The sequence below is a fragment of the Brachionichthys hirsutus genome, chromosome 7 (assembly GCF_040956055.1).
Source record: "Brachionichthys hirsutus isolate HB-005 chromosome 7, CSIRO-AGI_Bhir_v1, whole genome shotgun sequence".
Classification (NCBI taxonomy): Eukaryota; Metazoa; Chordata; class Actinopteri; order Lophiiformes; family Brachionichthyidae; genus Brachionichthys; species Brachionichthys hirsutus.
This window is the reverse complement of record NC_090903.1, coordinates 6334616-6354314: the sequence shown is the minus strand read 5'-3', so window position 1 is coordinate 6354314 and position 19699 is coordinate 6334616. Positions and strand designations below refer to the sequence as shown.

General features: G+C 43.9%; 3 protein-coding genes across 3 annotated transcripts; 2 read left to right on the top strand and 1 right to left on the bottom strand.

Annotated features, from left to right (window-relative positions):
• Positions 1-914: 914 nt before the first annotated feature.
• Positions 915-6084, bottom strand: lhcgr (luteinizing hormone/choriogonadotropin receptor). The gene is made up of 11 exons (XM_068741249.1): positions 5903-6084; positions 4484-4555; positions 3875-3949; positions 3715-3789; positions 3559-3633; positions 3384-3461; positions 3237-3305; positions 3063-3137; positions 2571-2756; positions 2313-2381; positions 915-2136 (listed from the first exon to the last, which is right to left on the bottom strand). Exons 1-11 carry the CDS (start codon positions 6082-6084, stop codon positions 915-917), a joined length of 2178 nt encoding a protein of 725 aa, XP_068597350.1.
• Positions 6085-8262: 2178 nt separating this feature from the next.
• sft2d1 (SFT2 domain containing 1) lies at positions 8263-16219 on the top strand. The gene is made up of 8 exons (XM_068741211.1): positions 8263-8420; positions 8960-9046; positions 10006-10091; positions 10950-11031; positions 11350-11385; positions 11475-11533; positions 12810-12839; positions 14683-16219. The coding sequence occupies exons 1-8, from the start codon at positions 8355-8357 to the stop codon at positions 14720-14722; spliced, it is 486 nt and encodes a 161-aa protein (XP_068597312.1). The 5' UTR covers positions 8263-8354; the 3' UTR covers positions 14723-16219.
• A 744-nt stretch (positions 16220-16963) lies between these two features.
• prr18 (proline rich 18) lies at positions 16964-17734 on the top strand. The gene has a single exon (XM_068741750.1). The coding sequence runs from the start codon at positions 16964-16966 to the stop codon at positions 17732-17734; it is 771 nt and encodes a 256-aa protein (XP_068597851.1).
• Positions 17735-19699: the final 1965 nt, after the last annotated feature.

The window sequence follows — 19699 nt, the reverse complement described above, 5'->3', positions numbered from 1 at the left end:
CTTTAACTCCCGACAACAACCGACATCACCCACCGGAGACTTCCACGCAGCGTGCGTAAAGGGCTGTTGACCCCCCAGATTGCGTTCAGCTCAGCTGCAGAGAGGAAAGTTTACTTTTGGGTGACGTCACTGAAACTATGCCGCGGAGGCGGGACTAAGATAAAACAGCAGAGGAATCCAGCTGCAGAGCAATAACACGTTTATGGGCATTTTGGGGTTTTCCTCTTTGTTTCATATGTTTTGAGACAAACTTGGGCTCTACGTATTATTTTATTTTATTAGCCTTGCGCGCAACTGCGTTGGTAATCGTTTTGTTGTTGTTATTATTATTATTAGGCCCGAGCGCCTATCCTAGTTATTATTATCATTATCATTATTATTATTATTATTATTATTATTATTTATAATAATTTTTATTAACACACATTCAAAAACCCTGACAAAAGAAAGAGCAGAAGCCCTGGCAGTGCAACCGAGTTGTCGTCGCAACTACTCCACCAGGTGGTAGATATTTTCAACAAGTAATCTGTAAACGAAATGTACAAGCTTCACATCAGTATGTTGCATATCCTCACTTCATTTGGCAAGCCTAGAGCAGTCTGCATATTATTTTGGGTATGTTCTGGAGCACATTATTTTTTTAATAATAAAAATTCAAACATTTCATGTCTCAAGGCCGATTCAGTGTTTAACTTGGTAGGAAAAAGTCATCACAGGATTTTCAGCATTTAGTTCCTAAGATTTCTTTTTCTATCAGTGTAAGATCTCCGACATCACAGGTCGAGGTGTGTCTCTCCGTGTCGACATGTTACGTGCCAGCAGATAAATATTTCACATCAAAATGCAGCGTGAGTTGTTTTCCTTGTCCTGCTGTCCTTTTAACTGTCTACAAGTGTGTCCCATCTCTTTGTAGTTCAGGTGAGATCCCTCTCCTCTTTCAGGTGACAGCTCTGACCAGCCATCACAGCCAGTCTCACTCCTGTTCCCGATCCTCTATGTTTGGATCCAGAGTTGCTCCTGCTTGAGCCTTTGCCACAGTAGGCCTTCACGTGATGGACACTGGCCTTGCTGTTACAGCAGCCCACGGTGCTCACGAGGTGACATGCTTCCTTTCGGAATGCCTTGGTGAAGATAGCGTAGAGGAAGGGGTTGGCACAAGAATTGATGGGGAAGAAGAGGACCAACAGAATCTTAGAATTGGTCACTGTGATGAGGGGAACCTTGAATGCAGCAGAGATGGCAAAAAAGGAGATGGGAGCCATGCAGAGGAAATCTGTGAAGATGAGCACAGCCATGCGCTTTGCAATCTTGGTGTCTGCGCTTCTTCTGGGGAGGTCGGGCTTCTTTAATGACAGATAGATCAGAGCATAACAGGCACAAACCACAACGAAGGCCCCCACATTGAAGAACAGCATGATTATGACGTAGGCCTGTGCCAATGGGGTTTCAATGTCCATGGGTAAGCACATGCTGACTTTGCTGTAGCTGCTCACACCAATCAGGGGCAGCAACGCCATCCCCAGACAGATGAGCCACCCAACCGCCATTATACTTGCTGCCTGTGCGAGTGCCAGGTGTCGTTCGACCTGCAGCGCATTGGTGACGGTGTGCCAGCGCTCCACAGTGATGGAGCAAAGTGTGAAGACTGACAGCTCCCCACCAAACACAGACAGGAAGCCTGCGGTGCTACAGCCGGGCCCTGTTTGCCACGCTATAGCATGTTGGCTGTAGCGTCCGCGTGTCCGCAAGTCTACCGTGGCAATCATGAAAAGGTAGATCCCAATGCAGAGATCTGCAAAAGCCAGGTGGCACATGAGGAAACGAGGCACCGTCAGCTTGTTGCGGCTCAGGAAGGAGATCAGGAGGACTGTCAGATTACCTGTGATGGCAAGTATGTTGATAAACCAAATGGCCACTCTGAGAAAACTGAAACCTGCAATGTCCTCACAGGGGTTGAAAGCGTCTTCTTCGGGCGTGCAAACCAGAGTCGATCGGGTCTGACAGAAGTACAGCTCTGGATAGTGGAAATTCACGTCTCCGTATCCTTCCGCCTCTGCAAACAAATCGTCGTATGGAAAAAATGGAACATCCTTGACTAGAGTTGTTTCCGCGGAATCTCCAGCCACGTGCTGAGCCCTGAGAAGAAAGGAGAAAAAACATTGTTCTAATCAAGACTAAAAATGGATGTGACCAGCACCAACATCATTTCCAGCAGCAGCATAATCAATGGTTTGGTGTTTTTCAGTGCTGCTAAGGCTGCAGACCGTGAAGTTCAAACATTACAGAAGGTGGGAACATCACAGCCTTTTTACCTTGATGACGGATCTCCGTCACCACAGTTGTGAAAGCCAATAGTATGTGCAGGGTTGATGGGCGGGTCCCTGCGGTAACAGGAAGGATGTCATGTAAATCTACCTTCCCCGTTAGCATTGGCTGACCAACAAATGCTAATACTTATATATATATATATATATATAGCGCTGATATTGTAAACAAGATCAATCCAGCTGAATGATCTGGGGGGAAAAATCGGTCATTGATTAATCTCTGAAATGCACAGTGCACGTCACCTGTGGCTGTCCCAGCTCAGCAGTGCACAGCAGTGACTGTTGTAGGTGAGATGTGCCTCTCGGAGGCTCCACAGTCCCTGAAGAGGAGGCAAGCTCTTCAGCGCGTACGCTGACTGGGCAAAAAGGACCAGAACAGACTCCAGTCCCTGGGGTGGTAAATTTGTGAGAGCAGTCGCCGACACATCCCTGTGAAGAATCAGAGATTTACGAGGGACCCTTTCTGGTGGGAGGAAGCCGGAGAACCCGGAGAGAACCCACGCAGACACGGGGAGAACATGCAAACTCCTCAGGTCACAGGACTAATTCCTATCATTTCTAGAAAGAGAAACTATTCAAAGCATGAAGCGCAATCTTTTTCACTATTTCTCTCGCATCCACAAAGGTGACCTGAACATTCGGCTCAATGAGCATACCCGTCTTTCCTCCTCGCCCCACTAAATCTGAGAATACGAGTTGAAGTGATCATTCAGAGGGATTAAGAATATTCCTTACAAGACTCCAGGCCCTGTGGCGCCTGCAAAAGCATCTCTGTGGATCACTCTGAGGTTTCGGTTATTCTTCAATACCCTAAAATTATGAAAGGCAGCACAATGGAGAAAGAATAATCCTAAAGCTGTTTGAAGACAATGTAATTTACAATATTTGCTCAGAAATGTATGGAAATACAGCTTATCGATCTTTGTCCCGTTGAAGGCGTGGTTATGTATTTCTCTGATGCCGTTGTTGTACATATTCCTGCAATGTCACATGACTAGGATTAGAGGTGAGTGTGAAGTGTGACAGTGTGAAGTTATCTTTTCTTGCTTCACTTACATCGTAACATATTCTTTTGCCATTCCATTGAAAGCATTTGGAGGTATTTCCAGTAGATAGAGATTATCGCATATATCCCTGCAACAGTGCACTGGTTTATAGCAATGTGATGTTTATGCTTTTTATTTGTATTTTTATTTTTTGGATTAAAAACTCAAGAAGCAGAGGGACTTACAAGATGAACTCGGATTCAAGAGAATGAATAGATGTAAAGTCAGGAAAGAACTTTATTCCAGTATTGGAGATGCTCCTGTTGATGCAAAGGAAAACACATATAATTCTGTGATTTGTTTGTTAAGCATTTAAATGTTATGTTTCACGTTTTTCTCACAAGTAATGCAGTTTAGGAAGGTTGTTAAAAGTCCTTCTGCCGATGTGCATCAGGCCCTTTGCGTTCTGGATTGAGCTACAAAGAAATATGAGCATTAGTTGAGCCTCTGCTGTGTTGCAAAATCTGTTTGTGTATTTGACTGAGAACAGAGCAGACTTACATTTCGTAGAGGCTGAGGAGGTCATTAAACGCTAGCGTCTCGATGTTTTTCAGGGTCAAACTTTGAGCAATCTCACTGTACATTACGCAGAAACAGTTCAGCTCAAGCAAAGTACATGGAGAATTTCTTATGCAGCATGATGGCTTATTTTTATAAAGGAGTCATCCCAATGGCCAGCTAACAAGATGTAGCCTTAAAGATAATGCAAAGCAAGGATAAAATATAAATTTAAAGGCTCTAAACATTTATTTTATTGACTAACTTGAGTATTAACCCTTTAAAGCCAAGGGTATCTTATTTGATACAGTTGGCTTCAGGATTTTTAGACTTTTACATCATAAGTTTGAGTCCTGAAAAACGCATGCATCTGCATTGTACATGTGAACAATTCTGGATTTACGAAAATGATATAAATGAAAGTTCATATAGTATACACATTTATGTTAATTGTTGTTGTTGTTTTTTTTTTTACTAATTTGTCAGAAGGTTCCATTAAGAAAAATTGGCATTCAATTTTTCTGGCAATCATTTGCTTTAAAGGGTTAATGAAAACAGAGTGGACACCACATAAGAGTAGTCAAAGGCTGTGACCGGGTGGCTAATACCTACATCCTCTGGACTCCTCTCAGCCCCTCAAATGAATGGCTTGAAATTGTGTGCAACGACAGGTGATAGAAAAAGCTGAAAAAATACATTTAGAGAGGAATAATTAATTTATGAATGTAAACAAAGACAAATGATTTGATATATGACAGTTGATATATCACAGGTTTTAGGTATACTGCACCAGAGGACATTTAAAAGCTAAAAACAAATATTACTCTCCATGCACATACATATTAGCATTGCATTTTTCACAAAATTAAGGATAAGGGCCTCCTCACAATGTGAGCACAGTTAATATAACAAATAATTAAAGCTACTGATAATACCACTATCTGACAAAAAAAACTCACTGGAATTTATTTGTGCATGTGTGTGTGTGTGTGTGTTTGCGTGTGTGTGCTGGCCTTCATGGACACTTATCAAGAGAGACTCAAGGTTTTGTCATTTACCAGAGGATAGGTCAAGATTTACCACCTTCAAGGCTTGTGATTGTCTGGTAAACAGAGTAAACCAAGAGGCTGCTCCGTGTCCTTGACCATGTTAGATCAACTTGACATTTTCTCCACAGGTAATTAAGTTGCACACATTCAATGCCTTCCGCTTCCCAAGAGACTGGTAGGTGTTTCCTGCACTTTTGCTGAATGCGGTAAAACGTGAAACAGCAAACACAAACATGAGGTGGAGGCCGACCTTTCAGGTTTTTGTTTTTGCCTGAAGTGGTCAGGTGAAACCCCTGCATGAAAGGTATGCACACTTTAGCCTTCATTATCTCATCTCTTATTATATATAAGAAACATACAACACAATTGAGTCTACGGACAGGTTTGCTGATGAGCAGCACCATCCATAAACCACATATAGATGTGGCTTAAGAAGAAGAAAATAAACCTAAACCCTAAAAGGTAATATGAATAATATAAGACGCCGTTTAGTTGGAGTGCCTATGATGTGCACACGTGCATATACTGTACCAAGCAAATGCCTCCAAAACCAAGGCTGGCTGTGCAGACCTCTGAAATGCTCACTATAGATTAACCTTTAAAAAGTAGAACAATGTTCCTAATATGACTGCAAATATTCACATATAATCGAATGGGGGCAAAGGAATAAAGCTTCTAATGATCGCTTGGACAGCCCTGCATTTACTCTACTTCAAGTGCATATCAAAGCATATCAAAGCATACCAAAGCAGAAGCATGCAAGTGTGTTTCGTGCAAATCAATTCTCCGTGCGCAAAATACGCACGAAATAGTCATGGACACATTTGCAGAAGGAAACGGACTGCAATGAATTCAGTCGTCACAATGTTCATAACATATGATATTAGTTATCAGTCAGTTCCGACCACTCTCTGTGTTTCTTTGCACGCACAATCTTTACGGTGCACGCAGCTTAAATTCCAAGACGGTGGTGCGGACTTACAGTCTCTTCTCTCTGTGATCCATCGTCAGCGCGGAGTCCGCTGACCCTTGCGTGACATTGTTGCATCTGATCGTGTGGGAGAAGCAGCGGCAGATCCTCGGGCAGGCGAAAGCAGAAACACCTCTGCGCCCGTAAAAGCCCAAAGCGATGAGGAGCGAGAGGGCTGGCAGCGACGTCCGCATGTTGCTTCGTTCGTCTGGAAGCCTCTCAGGAGCCGGGGCGTCCGCTGAATCCTGCACATGGAGACGTTTGGCCCTTCCTCAAAGACGCTTCTGCTGCAGCTGATTGTCAATGTTGTTAGTTTTTTTTGGGGGGGGGGGGGAGTGGGAATATCATCTGGGATACACAATTCATAAAAGGAGTTTATCACAAAGAAGTGAAAAACAGTTAGGAGGTTATTATTATTTTTGCATAAATAGGGAACTAATATAACACTTTTGATAAAAGGCAAATAAAAAAACGATTATCTATCAAGTGGAATTAAGTTTTTGTATTTTACTGTCGTATATTTATTTTATTTCCAATTTAAAAAAAAGAGTGAATTTATAGAACAGGATGAAAAACGACCTTTTTCTATATAATGCATGACTAAGATTTTATTTTTTCTACTAAGTGAGAAACTGCTGAGCAAGTGTAAAATGTTACATTTATAAAGTTCTTTTCATTCATAATTTCCAATTCCTTGGATGGATGGATGGATGGACTTGCTGTTTTGTCAAGATATTTTCAGGATCCATTATTCTCATATAATGAGTACACAGATACTTTAATGTTGTCCCTACGTCGGTTGCTAAAGAAAACACCACTCAAGAGTCAGTAAAAAAGAAATGTCTACGAGAAACCGATACTGAGGTGACAGAGACTGATTACATTCACGGGGATGCTTTACATTGTGCATTTTTTATTTAATCACTGCCGTTGGTCGGTTAGTCTGTTTGTTTGAGCTGCTCGGGGGAGGTTTGCACTCTCTGAGTGCTTTACAAGTGTGATAACAAATTCCATTTTCTGCATTTCTAATCTCCTTCTTCTTCCTCATCATCACTGAGCAGGAATTTTCAAATACTGCTTAACATTTGCACCAGTTGTAGGAAGTTGACTTCCGCCTGCTGAAAGTGCAAGGCAGCCTTGAGGAGTATCAGAATTTCTTGCATTTTTAGGGCCACCCCTTCTTTTTCATTATGTTTGTCCATTCATCCATTCAGCCCCTTTTTTCCGTCTTGCAGGTCACGTGTTGCTGAAGCCTATCCCAGCTGACTATGTGCGAGAGCCAGGGTACACCCCGGACGCGTCGCCAGGGCATTGCATGGCGAATATACAGACAACTCACATCTATATGGACAATTTGCAGCGATCGGTTGGAGGTGGGAGAAGACCAGAGAACCTGGAGAAAACCCAAGCAGAGGAGAATATACAAACTCTGCATAGAAAGAAATTGAACCTGGAACCTTCCTGCTGTGAGACGACAGCGCTACACACAGCACCAGCCTTATTATATTTGGCCAGCTATGTTCTTGGAAAAAAGCAAGGCAACACTGCACAAGACAAGCACTGTCGAGGCAGCGCCTTCTTTCTGCGTCCTGTCTTGTTGTTATAAAAACACTAGATGGTGACAAAGCGATAACAAAAATAGGGTACATAAGAAATTGTCTTGTTTTTGTCTACGAGATATATGATTTACACACGATATGCAAGTAGGCGAGCCAAGCAAATAACCTTAAACAAGCAAATAAATGCAGGCGGTGTTCAGAAGCATGCTGGCCAAATATATATGTTCATATTACAATTTAATATTAAAATGTAATACTGTATGAAAATGTAATGTTAAAATGTTATATTTTTTCCTAACGTCATTCAGGATCCGATCCAGATGAAATTAGATGGTGAGATTGAGGTTCCCACCCTACATGACTGTGTTAAATTCCATAAACATTGGTCAATAACCAACCAAGATATTGAGGAACATATTTTTAAGATCCATTGACTGCAATGTTCCTGAACATTTCAATCTGATCCATAATCCAGGATCTCTTCTGGATCATCATCAACATTTAATAATCCTGGTAACATCCCCAACATTTCCTTAAAATGTCATCAAGCTCCGTCTGTAAAGTTTTGAGTTATCTTGCTACGAACGGACGGACGGACAAACAAACGCTGGCTAATCGATCACACAAGCCCCGCCCGGCGGAGGGACTAATAATACAAGGCAGCGGATCACGAGGAAGCGCGTTTGATGGAGTTGATTTCACAAGCTGACCTGCGGTCAGTTATTGAAGCACTTCCTGCTTCGTTAGAGAGTTCACTGTCTGCGACCAACGGATTCTAAATCAGCAGTTACAGAGAGCGTCGTTCAGGAAGCCAGGAAGTAGAACTTTTCACAGCCGTGATCAAGACTTGCAGCACAGTTTTACATTTTGACATTTGTTTCCGTGACGTCAGCGATCGTCGAGCGATGGACAAGCTTCGCCGAGTGTTAAGTGGCCAAGAAGAAAATGAAGAGCGAGGTCTGACTTCACAGGTAGCTAGTTGTGTTGTGTTACACGACGCTAATGCTAATGCTAATGCTAATGCTAATGTTGTGCATATACGTACACTGAATTGTCAAGTCTGTGGCCCAGTCTTATTTTTTATTTTTTTGCTCAGACGCCTGTTGTTGTGTTTAATTGTTTTTTTTAAATATATTTTTAGTAAAGTCTATTTTCTATCGCTGGATCTTGGTGAAAGTGAAAATGTCATTTAACGCTAGGCTAAGCTAGGCTAACGTCATCTCTGCAGCCTTCCGTTCACGTTAGCTTGGTGGGTGAGCACACTAGTTTACGGCTAACTGTCACACAATTGTCTGCCGCGGCTTAACAGTTTGTGCGTGTTTGCTTATTCTTTATTATTTTTTGCACGCTTTCGCGATGAGGGGGGGACGAGGTAAGGTGCTGACTTTAACTCTTTACTTGCTGGCTCGCTAGAGTGTCGTGGTGGTATGCATGCACGTCTTTGCAGATTCTTCTTTACGTTTTAGTTTCATGTATACACACACAATCTGCATATTTGTCGTTACTTTAGGTCCTTGACGCCAGCTCCCTCAGCTACAGCACCAGGGTGAAATGGTTCTTTATATGCTTCGTGGCAGGCATCCTGCTTTCAATACTGGTGAGTGCCTATGACTTTTATTTTGAAAAGGCTTCTGTCAGAAGTAGTATACTGACATTAACATTGCACATTTAGTATTTCTTTCTAACCGAGTCGTAGAATGGCCGAACACCATCACCATGGTGACGTCGCTGTTCCTTTTCACTTGCATATCAAATCGACGGCATTCTATTTATTAATGAATGCATGGAAGTTGCTTGAGAAGGAGGATGAAAAAGGAGTTGAATATATCATTTGGGTTTTTAGTTTGGAGGAAGTATGGCCACAGATGGCATTTACATTTTTTGATTGTCATAATTCACACTGAAAAATCCAACGCACAACTTGTGTAGGCCCGGGTGGTAAAATCCACATTCAGGGTATCTCCTCGCATTTGTTGGCATTATTAAAAAAAATTCTTGTCTCTCCTATTCATTCATCATATTTGAAACCCTTATCTTTTACCCATAATGGGTTTTCCTTTCCCTTCTCCTCCTTGAAAGTGAGTCAATCAAGTGAAGGATTCTTCCCGGACGGTATTTTCAGTGACGGTGTTTTGACACTAGGTGGCACCCATCACGCATGAGTGAAAGCATCTAGATATCTCTTTAGGCCTGCTGACCAGAGCTGACAGAGGAGAGGATGACTGTACAAGCATTTATTGTGCATGACAACACTTCACTTGACTGGACAAAATGACAGTTAATAACAGAAATGCTTTTGGCTAATTATGGTTAATTTGAAAATAAATAGTTTAAATATATATATATATATATATATGTGTGTGTGTATAATGAATAAATAGATATATTAATTCTACATGGGATATATTACCAAACAGACAGAGCTCAGAGAGGGAGGTGGACTGGCATTTCAATGTGGAGACTCCCAAATGCCAAAGATTACTTTGAAATTAACAATATTTGTCCAATGCGTGTGAATATCTGTGTCGCTGACGGACTGTGTTGTTGTTGGTCCAGGGTACAGCGCTGCTTTTCATTCCAGGGGGTGGATTCAAGCTTTTCGCCGTCTTCTACACGCTAGGGAACCTGGCAGCTCTTGGCAGGTATGACTCTTCTTATCGAATTTGCAATGGGTAATAGGCATTCATGGATCAGGAGAACCTTTTCAGGCTTCTAAGACTATTGTTGTTGTTGTTGTTGTTTTTTTGACTTTTTATTTTTAATGTATTAACCAAACCACATGAACCGGGGCCCATCAGACCTGGGGTCCTTTCTCTTTGTTTTTGCTTCTAAACAGAAGAATAATGTAGCATTAAATTACGTTTCATCTGATAATTTTTACCGTTCAATCAAATGTTGCTTTTCTAGAAGGAGGTGGTGCAGAGAGAGCTGAGCCTGAAGGCAAATAAATTTAGTTTAGTATGCTATGAAGTTTTAGCCTTATAGCATACTCGTGTCTTTTATAAGCGTCATTGCTGTGCCTGCCACAGTGCGCGTCCCTCCCTCGGCTGACGGGGAGAAACGGCGTGCGTCAACAGACCGCTCTCTGCTCTCAGCTAACAGATGTGACGCTGCACGGACTCGTCTGCCCACTCGGCTCGGCTGATCCCAGCGCTGCGAGCCTCGTCGGCGGGGAAAGCCTTTATCCTGTTACATTCTCTGGCGGCAGCATGTAGGAGGCTCTGATCGTGTCATCATAGGAAGTCTTTACCCGCTAATAATTGCAGCATGGCGGTGTGAGTCACGTGACCACACAGTTCCGGTGTCACTCAAAAGAAGTGTGTGTGTGTGTGTGCGTGTGTGTGCGTGCCTTTCAAGACTGCTCTGAGGCGTGTATACAGATTATATCATTTATGGGCAATTTATGTTCTCTATTTCCGTGCACATAAACTCTAATCAAATAACAGGTTGATGCGTCTTTTAATTGATGCTATAAACGTGCCTCCTCTGTTCTTTTAAAGCACCTGCTTCCTGATGGGACCCCTAAAACAGCTGAAGCGCATGTTTGAGCCAACGCGACTGATCGCCACGATCGTCATGCTGGTAACTACGGCGTTGCACTTCTGTTTCGGACGTTAACTTGAGCGTGAAGCTTCACTGGGTATGATTTGTCCTACATTCACATTCGCCAACTCCAGAGGGTGAGGAAGTTCTGTAGTCTCTGATTTTAGATTAGAAAGCCAAATTCAGTCTCTAAGGATTATCAAGATGAAACATCTTATCTGTGCAAACGCGTTCGTGCTTGAAATGGGACGCTGTGGCATTTCCCATTTCCCATGCGGGTTTAGGATCAATCCGGTGTCAGATTTCACAACGTCGTTGTCATGTATTAACGCAACTGTTCCTTTCTTCTCTCACCAGCTCTGCTTCGTCTTAACGCTTTGTGCAGTGTTCTGGGTAAGAAGGGGGGTTTGCGGTTTTACGCCACTTTCAGTCTTAATTGTTTTCAGCCATTTACAATTCCAGTTTTGTGTTTCATTTTCCAGTGGGATAAAAAGCCTCTGGCTATCCTCTTCTGTGTTCTGCAGTTTTTGGCAATGACTTGGTAAGTGTCCCTTCGTCACTAGCAGCCAATCGGACGGGGCCTTGCTTGTATCTTGCTTCACACGTCTGAGTTAACTGAATCACAACGCCGATGCTTTAAAAGAATAGTCGGTATGTGGGTCAGCATTGACCTGTGAGCGACGAGCGTGGGCATGTCGGCGCTTGTATGTTCATTATTTTGACCGTATTTGCACAGCAGTCGCAAAAGGCTTGAATGTACACGGTTCTAACCCCAGACCCCCCCGGGTGAGGACGGCTCTGAACTGGTAGCAATATGCCGACATTCTTTGCACCCGCATGGAGTACGTTCACTTCCGCTCTGGTTGCATTCTTGGAGGCATCACCATGGCAACGGCAAGTCACACGTCTCTGGTTCATCCTTAGCAGACTGGAGGGCATTGTGCGTTCCCACACAGGCGCTTCGGCGGCCGCGTGGAGGTGGTTCTGTAATAAGACGCAGACACACTGGTAGGTAGAGTCCAGTCTGTAGGCTGATGCCTGTGCACGCTGAAGCCCTGTAGAGAGCAGCGGAGCGTTAATGATGAATCAGGACCGGCACATTTTACTTTACACACTCAGTCACTTTCTCGGTTCAGCCGTTCGGCACGTTGAGCTTCTGATGTGGGCAGAACAAGGGCTTCCTGACAGGTTTGTTTGATCAAATGTCCTCCACTCCACCGATTTACACTGGATGGAGAGTATAAGTGTTGCCCGTCAGAAAGCCATCATTCTGCAGATCTTAAGTCCTAACTCGATTATAGATCCGTGATCCTTGTGGCATTTCTTGGATCATTAAAGACATCTTCATCTTTTTAATAATACCAAATGACATGCATTGTGAAAGACATTCTCTGTGTTTCTAAAGGTGCTGATGGCACGAAACGTTCACTGAGCCAGGATTTCCGTGTCTTTCTGCGCCTTCATTTCTTCATGCGTTCTTTACTTTTTCCCTGTCGATCCATTTTTATAGCACATCGTTTATGGACATCCGAGGTTTGCTTCCTTGCCATGCGTGGGTTGTTGCCGACATCCGGTGAAAACTTTCATGTCAATAGCACCTTTAGAAATAGATTTACTGAGAAGAACCGTGTCGTGTTCAACACTTATTTTTATCAGGAATTCAAATTCCAACATTGATCCTATCAGAGAGAAACATCCCCTTTATTACACCAAATGTAATGCATGTTATTGTGTGTGTGTTTTCCACCTCTTTATTCTTATAATGTCAGTATTTTCTTCTGTGCCGGTAACCTAAGTGTTTTTTGTTTCTGTTTCAGGTATAGCATCTCTTACATTCCATTTGCCAGGTAATTCAAGATGATTGAGTGATTTATAGCCAAACTGATGCACGGCTTTCCTCTTTGTTCGGGTCCCTTTGTGTGTGCGTGATGAATCCGGTCTTTCTGTAACAGCATTCTGTCCTCTTCAACCACCGGCCGTTGTCTCAGTAATGCTCCGTCTACAAACGCAAACCGGGTTGAGGAGCTTTGTGAGCCTTAAGTGAAAACATGTTTTGATTTTAGCACTATTTGCCTCCGCCATATGGCTGTAATCCCCCCCGGCCCCTCTCTCTCTCTCTCTCTCTCTCTCTCTCTCTCTCTCTTACACACACACACACACCCACACGCCCATCCCAGGCACAAACGGTAGCTTATTGTTTGACACTCGTTTTTGCTTCGACTCGCCGATGTCATTTGCTTTATCTACAATATCTTAATAATTATGTTAACTCAAAATGCCGTCGGGACAGTTTCACTGGTTGATTAGTTCTGGACCCATCTAGGCTCTCCAGCATAAAGACCCCCGGAGGTATGTGATGGTTTTTTGAATGATCCCACCCACTGAGCTGGTTGTGTTGGTCCAGCTGTAAACAGGGTTATACTTCATTTAGTAGTCCAGTGCTGGCATCCAGCCCCCCCCCCACAAAGTGCCTTGTGTGTTTGGGCAACCCTATAATCCATCCTGACAGCTGAGAGACGTCCCCGAGTGTCCCCCTCCCCCCCAGCCCAAATACTATTAAGGCAAAGCTGAGACAAAGATGTCCTCTTTTACACCCCTTCCAATAAACAAATTCTTCTAGAGAAATGCAAATTTCACCAGTGTTTTATTTATTTCATACCTCAATTATCACTTATTTATGACACTTCTCTTATTTATTTGTGAAGGTGTTGTTGTCCCTCCTCCCTAAGCTTCTTACTTTAATCCATTTTTCATTTCCTTTAGATTGGATGGTTTAGCGCTTTGCGTTCGCCGTGCTGCCTCAGATCTGCAGCATATTTCACAGGGTGACACGTTAGAGAGAATCAGACTCTCCTCTTCTTCCCATCCGTGGCCAAACAAACGGATACCTGGCCAGCAAGAACGCCACACGGCCAGCGGACTTGATCCTTTAATGTATTTTGCCTTGTTGCCTATTTATAACCTCTCCGGCTTGCAGACGGGGGCACTGAATCCTGCTGCACGTGATCTTCCCACAATGATTTTTGGCTGATTTTGCTTTGATAGTCAATCAGAAATCGGGGGTTGGGGTCTCGGGGGCTGAGTGTTTATTCTTAAGGTTTGGGGAAGGTAGAACTAGAATCAAGCCTCAGAATTAATGAAAGTCTAATTGCAGTCTGTAATGGATGAAGACTAGGAGGACCCCAGTGTTACTTATGTTGATGCATTAGACACACAAACCTCTTTATCCCCCCCCCCCCCCCCCCCCTCCTCACAGACTGCTCATATCCCCCCCTCCTTTTGACCTTGACGGCATTTACACCTCCTCCATCAAATATTTTAACTGTGGCTGCAGGTGAAGTCTGCATAGCAACAGCTTTGTGAGGAGGTAACCATGGCGATCGCTCGTATTGCATCATCCGTCAAGGCAGAGGAGAAACCTAGAGAAAGGGAGCCCCCCCCCCCCCCCCCATCACTCTGGACATGCGGTGCTTCCCCACCACAACACAATCACTTATTCATGCGGGGCTCCGCCCAAAGCGTCGCAGCGAAGGATGGAAGATTTAATTGTGTATTTATGACTGTACTGTACTTACTGTACTTACTACTGTACTCTACTGTATTTATTTTGTCCTGCATGCTTTGAACTCTTTGTGTTTTTGTTTCTACCCGCTGTTGACACAGATTTCCTTCTGTTTGCGTTTTCTGCAGGGATGCGGTGATGAAATGCTTCACAACCTGTCTGAGTTAGGAATCCTTCATTTGAAGACTGGTCCCAAAATGCAAACTGCCACAATGATTGCTGTATAAAATACGCATCCACGTTGTTTATATACTATTCAGATGTTCCTATGGCTTTTTCATACTGTGAATCTAACCTCTAAAATCTACCTGGTCTCTAACCTCGATCAGATTTTTTACGGCTTTCTTTTACTTCTGATGTGAGAGACACGAGTGCCTTGACTGCTTCATATATTTAAAAACATTCATATATATTCAGAGGTTTTTGTACCATTTAAATGCAGGGAAATAATTGTGACTTTTCTGTATGGTGATTGCAGCACAAGTGCCTTAACATTGTGCATGAAGTTGTGAACATATGATGACCAATCGTACACATTTACATCCTGAACAGAAAGATTTCCATTTCTTCTGCCTTCTTAAATTGTTTTCTGGCTTCTTGCTAACAAACTCTTTGATAATAGTCTGTCCATGTTCTGTCTGTGGCACTGATGTGCCTCCATATTTCTGATTATTTTTCCTTATGGAGTTGAGGCTTTACTCATGATGCACTGGGAAGTGTGTATATATATATATATATATATATACAGTATATAATTATTATTTTTAGCTTTTCCAACTAAAGAGATTAAAGAATCACCTCCTGTCTCCTCTAAGTTCTAGTGTCTGTTTAATTACACCCCCCCCCCCCCCCTCAGATTTCATAAAAGATCTTCCTTTTTGGATTTGATTTCCTTCCAGATTTCGCATTGATCCCATTTAATTACGCTTTCGTGGGCATTGTGGGTTTGTTATGACCTAATAACCCAGTGCAGCTTCCAGAGGGTTTCCTAAATTGCTTCAGCATGATGGGATTGCCTTTGAGGATACGGTTGTCATGACAACCTCTTCTACAGCCTCCACCCCCACTATCGGTGGTGCAGATATTAACCTTATCCGTTCCGTGAACACCTTAGAAGGACTTGCCCATCTTGGATCCCCCTACATTTTATTTTATGGTGAAATAATTGTAACAGTTTTATTAAGTTGTCGTTGTCCCACATTGAAGGTCCCATCTCATCCAGTTCCCTTTATAAGAGCTTTTCTCTGAGTTTAGCAAACATCCCTTCTTGTTTTTGTTTTTCTGTTTTGTTACTAGATAAGTGCCCGTCCCGTATTATAGGCACCACATAGTTTCATTAGTCGCGTGTATGATGGGATGGATTAACAGTAAATCTCCCCTCACTTGTTCAACTAACTTGACGGAGACTCAACAAATCCTTGAGGAGTTAATCTTGGGGATAGAAAGGATTCCGTCGAATGGCGGGAGCGTTGTTTTTGTTGTTTGTCCACCGTTACCGGGAAGCTGAGGAAGCATTCTGAGCCCAGCTTCCCGGCTGTTTCCTCTTCGTTCCGTCTGATCCTTTGGAGTCTGACGCCACAGCGTGGGCTGAACTCAAACAAGTCCGTGTCCTCTTCAGCTTCCTGCCTCAGGTTGTCCTCTAAGCGTTAATAAATGAATTGACTTGTGTTGTAAAGGTTGGTTTGAGTGCCATTTGTTGATACGAACCCCGTCGGTGCATCTTTTTCTCTGATCTGGTTTTGTTAGAGGATTTCATTTAAGTATTTAGAGAAGCCTTCACTCCGACTCAATATTCAAACGCAGCATGTCTGAGCTCAGTGGACTCCGATGTCCTGTTATGAAGCAATCGTCTTTATTCTAATACGAACTGCTGTATTGATACAGTGACCTCTGGAGCAACTGGCCTTTAATCTGTAGAATGACTCCATTAAGGACCCCCCCCTTCCCCTCCCCGTCCCTCCGGCAATATCACATTGACAGTCTAAAATCTATATAGGAGCCTGTATTGATTTGCTCTTTTGCTCGACAAAATCACTGATTTTATTGTGGGGCAAATAACAGCAGAAATAAGGGAAATCGATACAGCAAACTATTTGCACACCCCTCCCCCCCCCCCCCCCGGGTGGAAATCAGCAGAAAGGCGGAGCAAAAGAAGAAGAGGCGAGATGAGGAAGCGCTCGGTGGAATGACGTCACCACGGCATTCCGTGGCTTGGTTTGACCACGCCTTCCTTCCATCCAGCCATAAATCATCCGCGCTGCTGGCTTTATCTCCAGTAAGTGGACAACAGGTGCACCCGCCGTTGGATGATGCCCGCAGAGCAGCAGCGCTTTACGCACGGCTTTACGCACGGCTTCCTCGTCTGCATTCTGGACCCTCTGCTCGTTTTTACGCGCTAGTCACCACAAGATGCCTTTTCCGCCCATCAACCTCTCCCCTCCCGGCAGAGAACTTTTTGGTAAAAAGAAAGCCAGCGGCGCGCCTCCTCATCCTGAGCTCACCGGCCAGTCCGGGAGAGAGAAGGAGGGACCCGATAAGGCGAAGCACTGCGTCTCTTGGACATCTGCTAATTTACGCAATTTGGGGCGCAAAGTCCATCAAGAGAAGCGAAAAATCCCGAGTCCGAAGGGCGATGCCGGTCCGGAGAGCCCGGGGGGGGGCTCCTGGCTGACGGTGCCAAAGCCGCAGCTCTCCGCCGAAGTCGTCCGGCGCTCCAGCTCCATGGACTCCAGACAGCTCCACGGCAAAGAGCACGGCAACAAGAAGGAGATCCAGTTCAGCCTCAGCCTCACCCCCGAAGCCATCCTCGTGATCCAAAAACGAAATCTAGAAAAGCAGATGATGGCCAAGCAGCAGAAGTGCTGCGCCTCCGCGGACTTTCGCCACCGACGGGTTTTCCCTTCCAACAAAAAGACGCACGGGGGATCGAAAAGTAGCTGCGCTCCCGTCGCCAAAGTGGAGAACACCGAGGAGCAAGACATCACCGCCATAGTTAAAGTATCTCTGCTGAACGACCAGCACAAGTACGACGACGTGGAGTACGAGGAGGAGGACGGAGACGTGGACGAGACCGTGGTCAGGAAATGCAAGGAGTGGCTCAAGGGGGTGGAGAACGCCGCGGCTTTGGGCAAAGGCAAAGCGGACAAACTTTCTGCACCTCCGCACCTGAAAAGCTGCTGACAGCGAGACGATGGATGGGACTCCACTAACCTGCGCGCCAGGGCTGCTGCTAATGGCGTTTTAAACTCGAGCCTGGTTAATAGAACGCGCTGCAGGACACTGAGTGAGAGGAAAGACCTATTTGTGGCTATAATCTCTGCAGGGACTTTTCTTCCTGAGCAACGTTCATGTTTTAATATTAATATCTATTAACGGTCTCCTCCTTTGCACATGGCTTCTGTTTTCAGCGGCGCGTAAAGAGACTCCTTTGTGTTAGAGAACAATAAGCTGCTGCTGAAACCAAACGGGACTGCTGTGTGTGTTTCCTCTGGGCAGAGGGCTGCATCCTTTGTTGGGATTTATACCACTGATGTACAGTATTTATTATTTACCAAATATTTGTACTGTCAAAAAGGTTTTCGGCGGATGATTTTATGACATTTGAAGTAAAAAAAAAAAAAAAATTCTTCATTTATGCAAGTGTTGCTGACGCTTTTCAATTCTTCAAAAGTTCACTCTTTTTGTGCCTCTTAAATAATTCCATTACGTAACGCGGACTTGCAGGCGTTTAGATTTCTTCCACCATTCTGGATAGCTCCCAGACTCTTTGTTGCCACTGTATCTATACACCTGAGGCTATTTGAGCATTAGCGTTTAAGCGACTTGGATTTCCTGGTAAGCAGAGCTCAGGAACATGATCTCAGGAAATTATGGTCAGCCTGGTTTGCATGTTTGCATATTAAAACACATTCAATCTGGGAGAAACCTTCATCTATTCTAAAGTGTCACCAGAAAATGGTCCGAGCTTGCTTCCTCCTGAGATGCTCACTGACAGCCACGTTGTTATAATGAGGAAAGGTGTCTTTATATTATTAAATTCATTTGCCTTCATTTCATTATTGATGAATTAAACTCAGGTAAATGTTGACTTTTGAGACTAACTTCATCTTTACAGAATCACAAACATATTAATGAGACGCTTATATCTGTGTGTCCAACAATGAGACCCGCATTAAGGACTGAAAACATTTGCATTGTTCTCTGTAGCTTGGTAACCAACGTTTTTTGCTTTATGTGAGTGTGTGTAACACTCCTTAAAGTTGGATTGAGGCCCTGGGCTTGCATCTGTCCCCGCGGTAACAGTCGCATTATTACATCTGCACCAGTTCAAATACTTGCATTCAATCTGGCAACAGTTGAGGCATTTGGCTCAGTTACAAATGGAACCACTTTGCCTAAAGAGCCCTTAAAAGTCATTTGGAGTCTCTCTTCTCCTCCTCCTGTTGGTTAGATAAGAATCTGATTCCTGTCAGGCAGGCTGGCCTGACACAGCGGGACGGCAGCATTATCCTCCTCTGTGGTATAGTGGGGAAGCGCAGATGGCCGTCACTGACACTTTGCACGCAGCAGCGACAGCGACAGCTACAGAACTGCAGGTCCCTCTGCTCCGTCGCAGCTCGGTGACTGTGCAGCGACAGATCCTGTGTTTTCCAGCAGCTTTTGTGAGAAAGGACAAAACAGACGACTCAGCCAGTAAACTTTGCCAGCCTGGTCATTTCACGGTGTCTCGTTAGGAACAAGATATTTCCCAGGGACAGGGTGTCCTCAGAGGGAAGATCAGAGAGCACTGTCCTCCCATAAAATCTCAACCGAGTCTTCTTTTTCCATTTTGAATGGAAATGAAACTCTTTTTCACGTGTTTTGGTGACATTCCCGACATTTTGCATTTCTTTTCGTCTCTTTTCTCTTTAGATTCTTTGTCAAGCTCCCATCCAGATGTGGTGGAAATGTCTTCTTAAAACTTCCCTCTGGGACATCTGTCCGGTATCGTTCTTCATCAGGATTAAACAGGGACACTACTGCCCAATAACATGCTGAGGACAGGACAGGCCACAGCTTAATAATGAAACAGTTTCCTATAAACATGCTGGAGATCAGGCATTGAGGTGAGGGCTTTGTGTGCCTATGCTCTATTTTTTTGGTCAG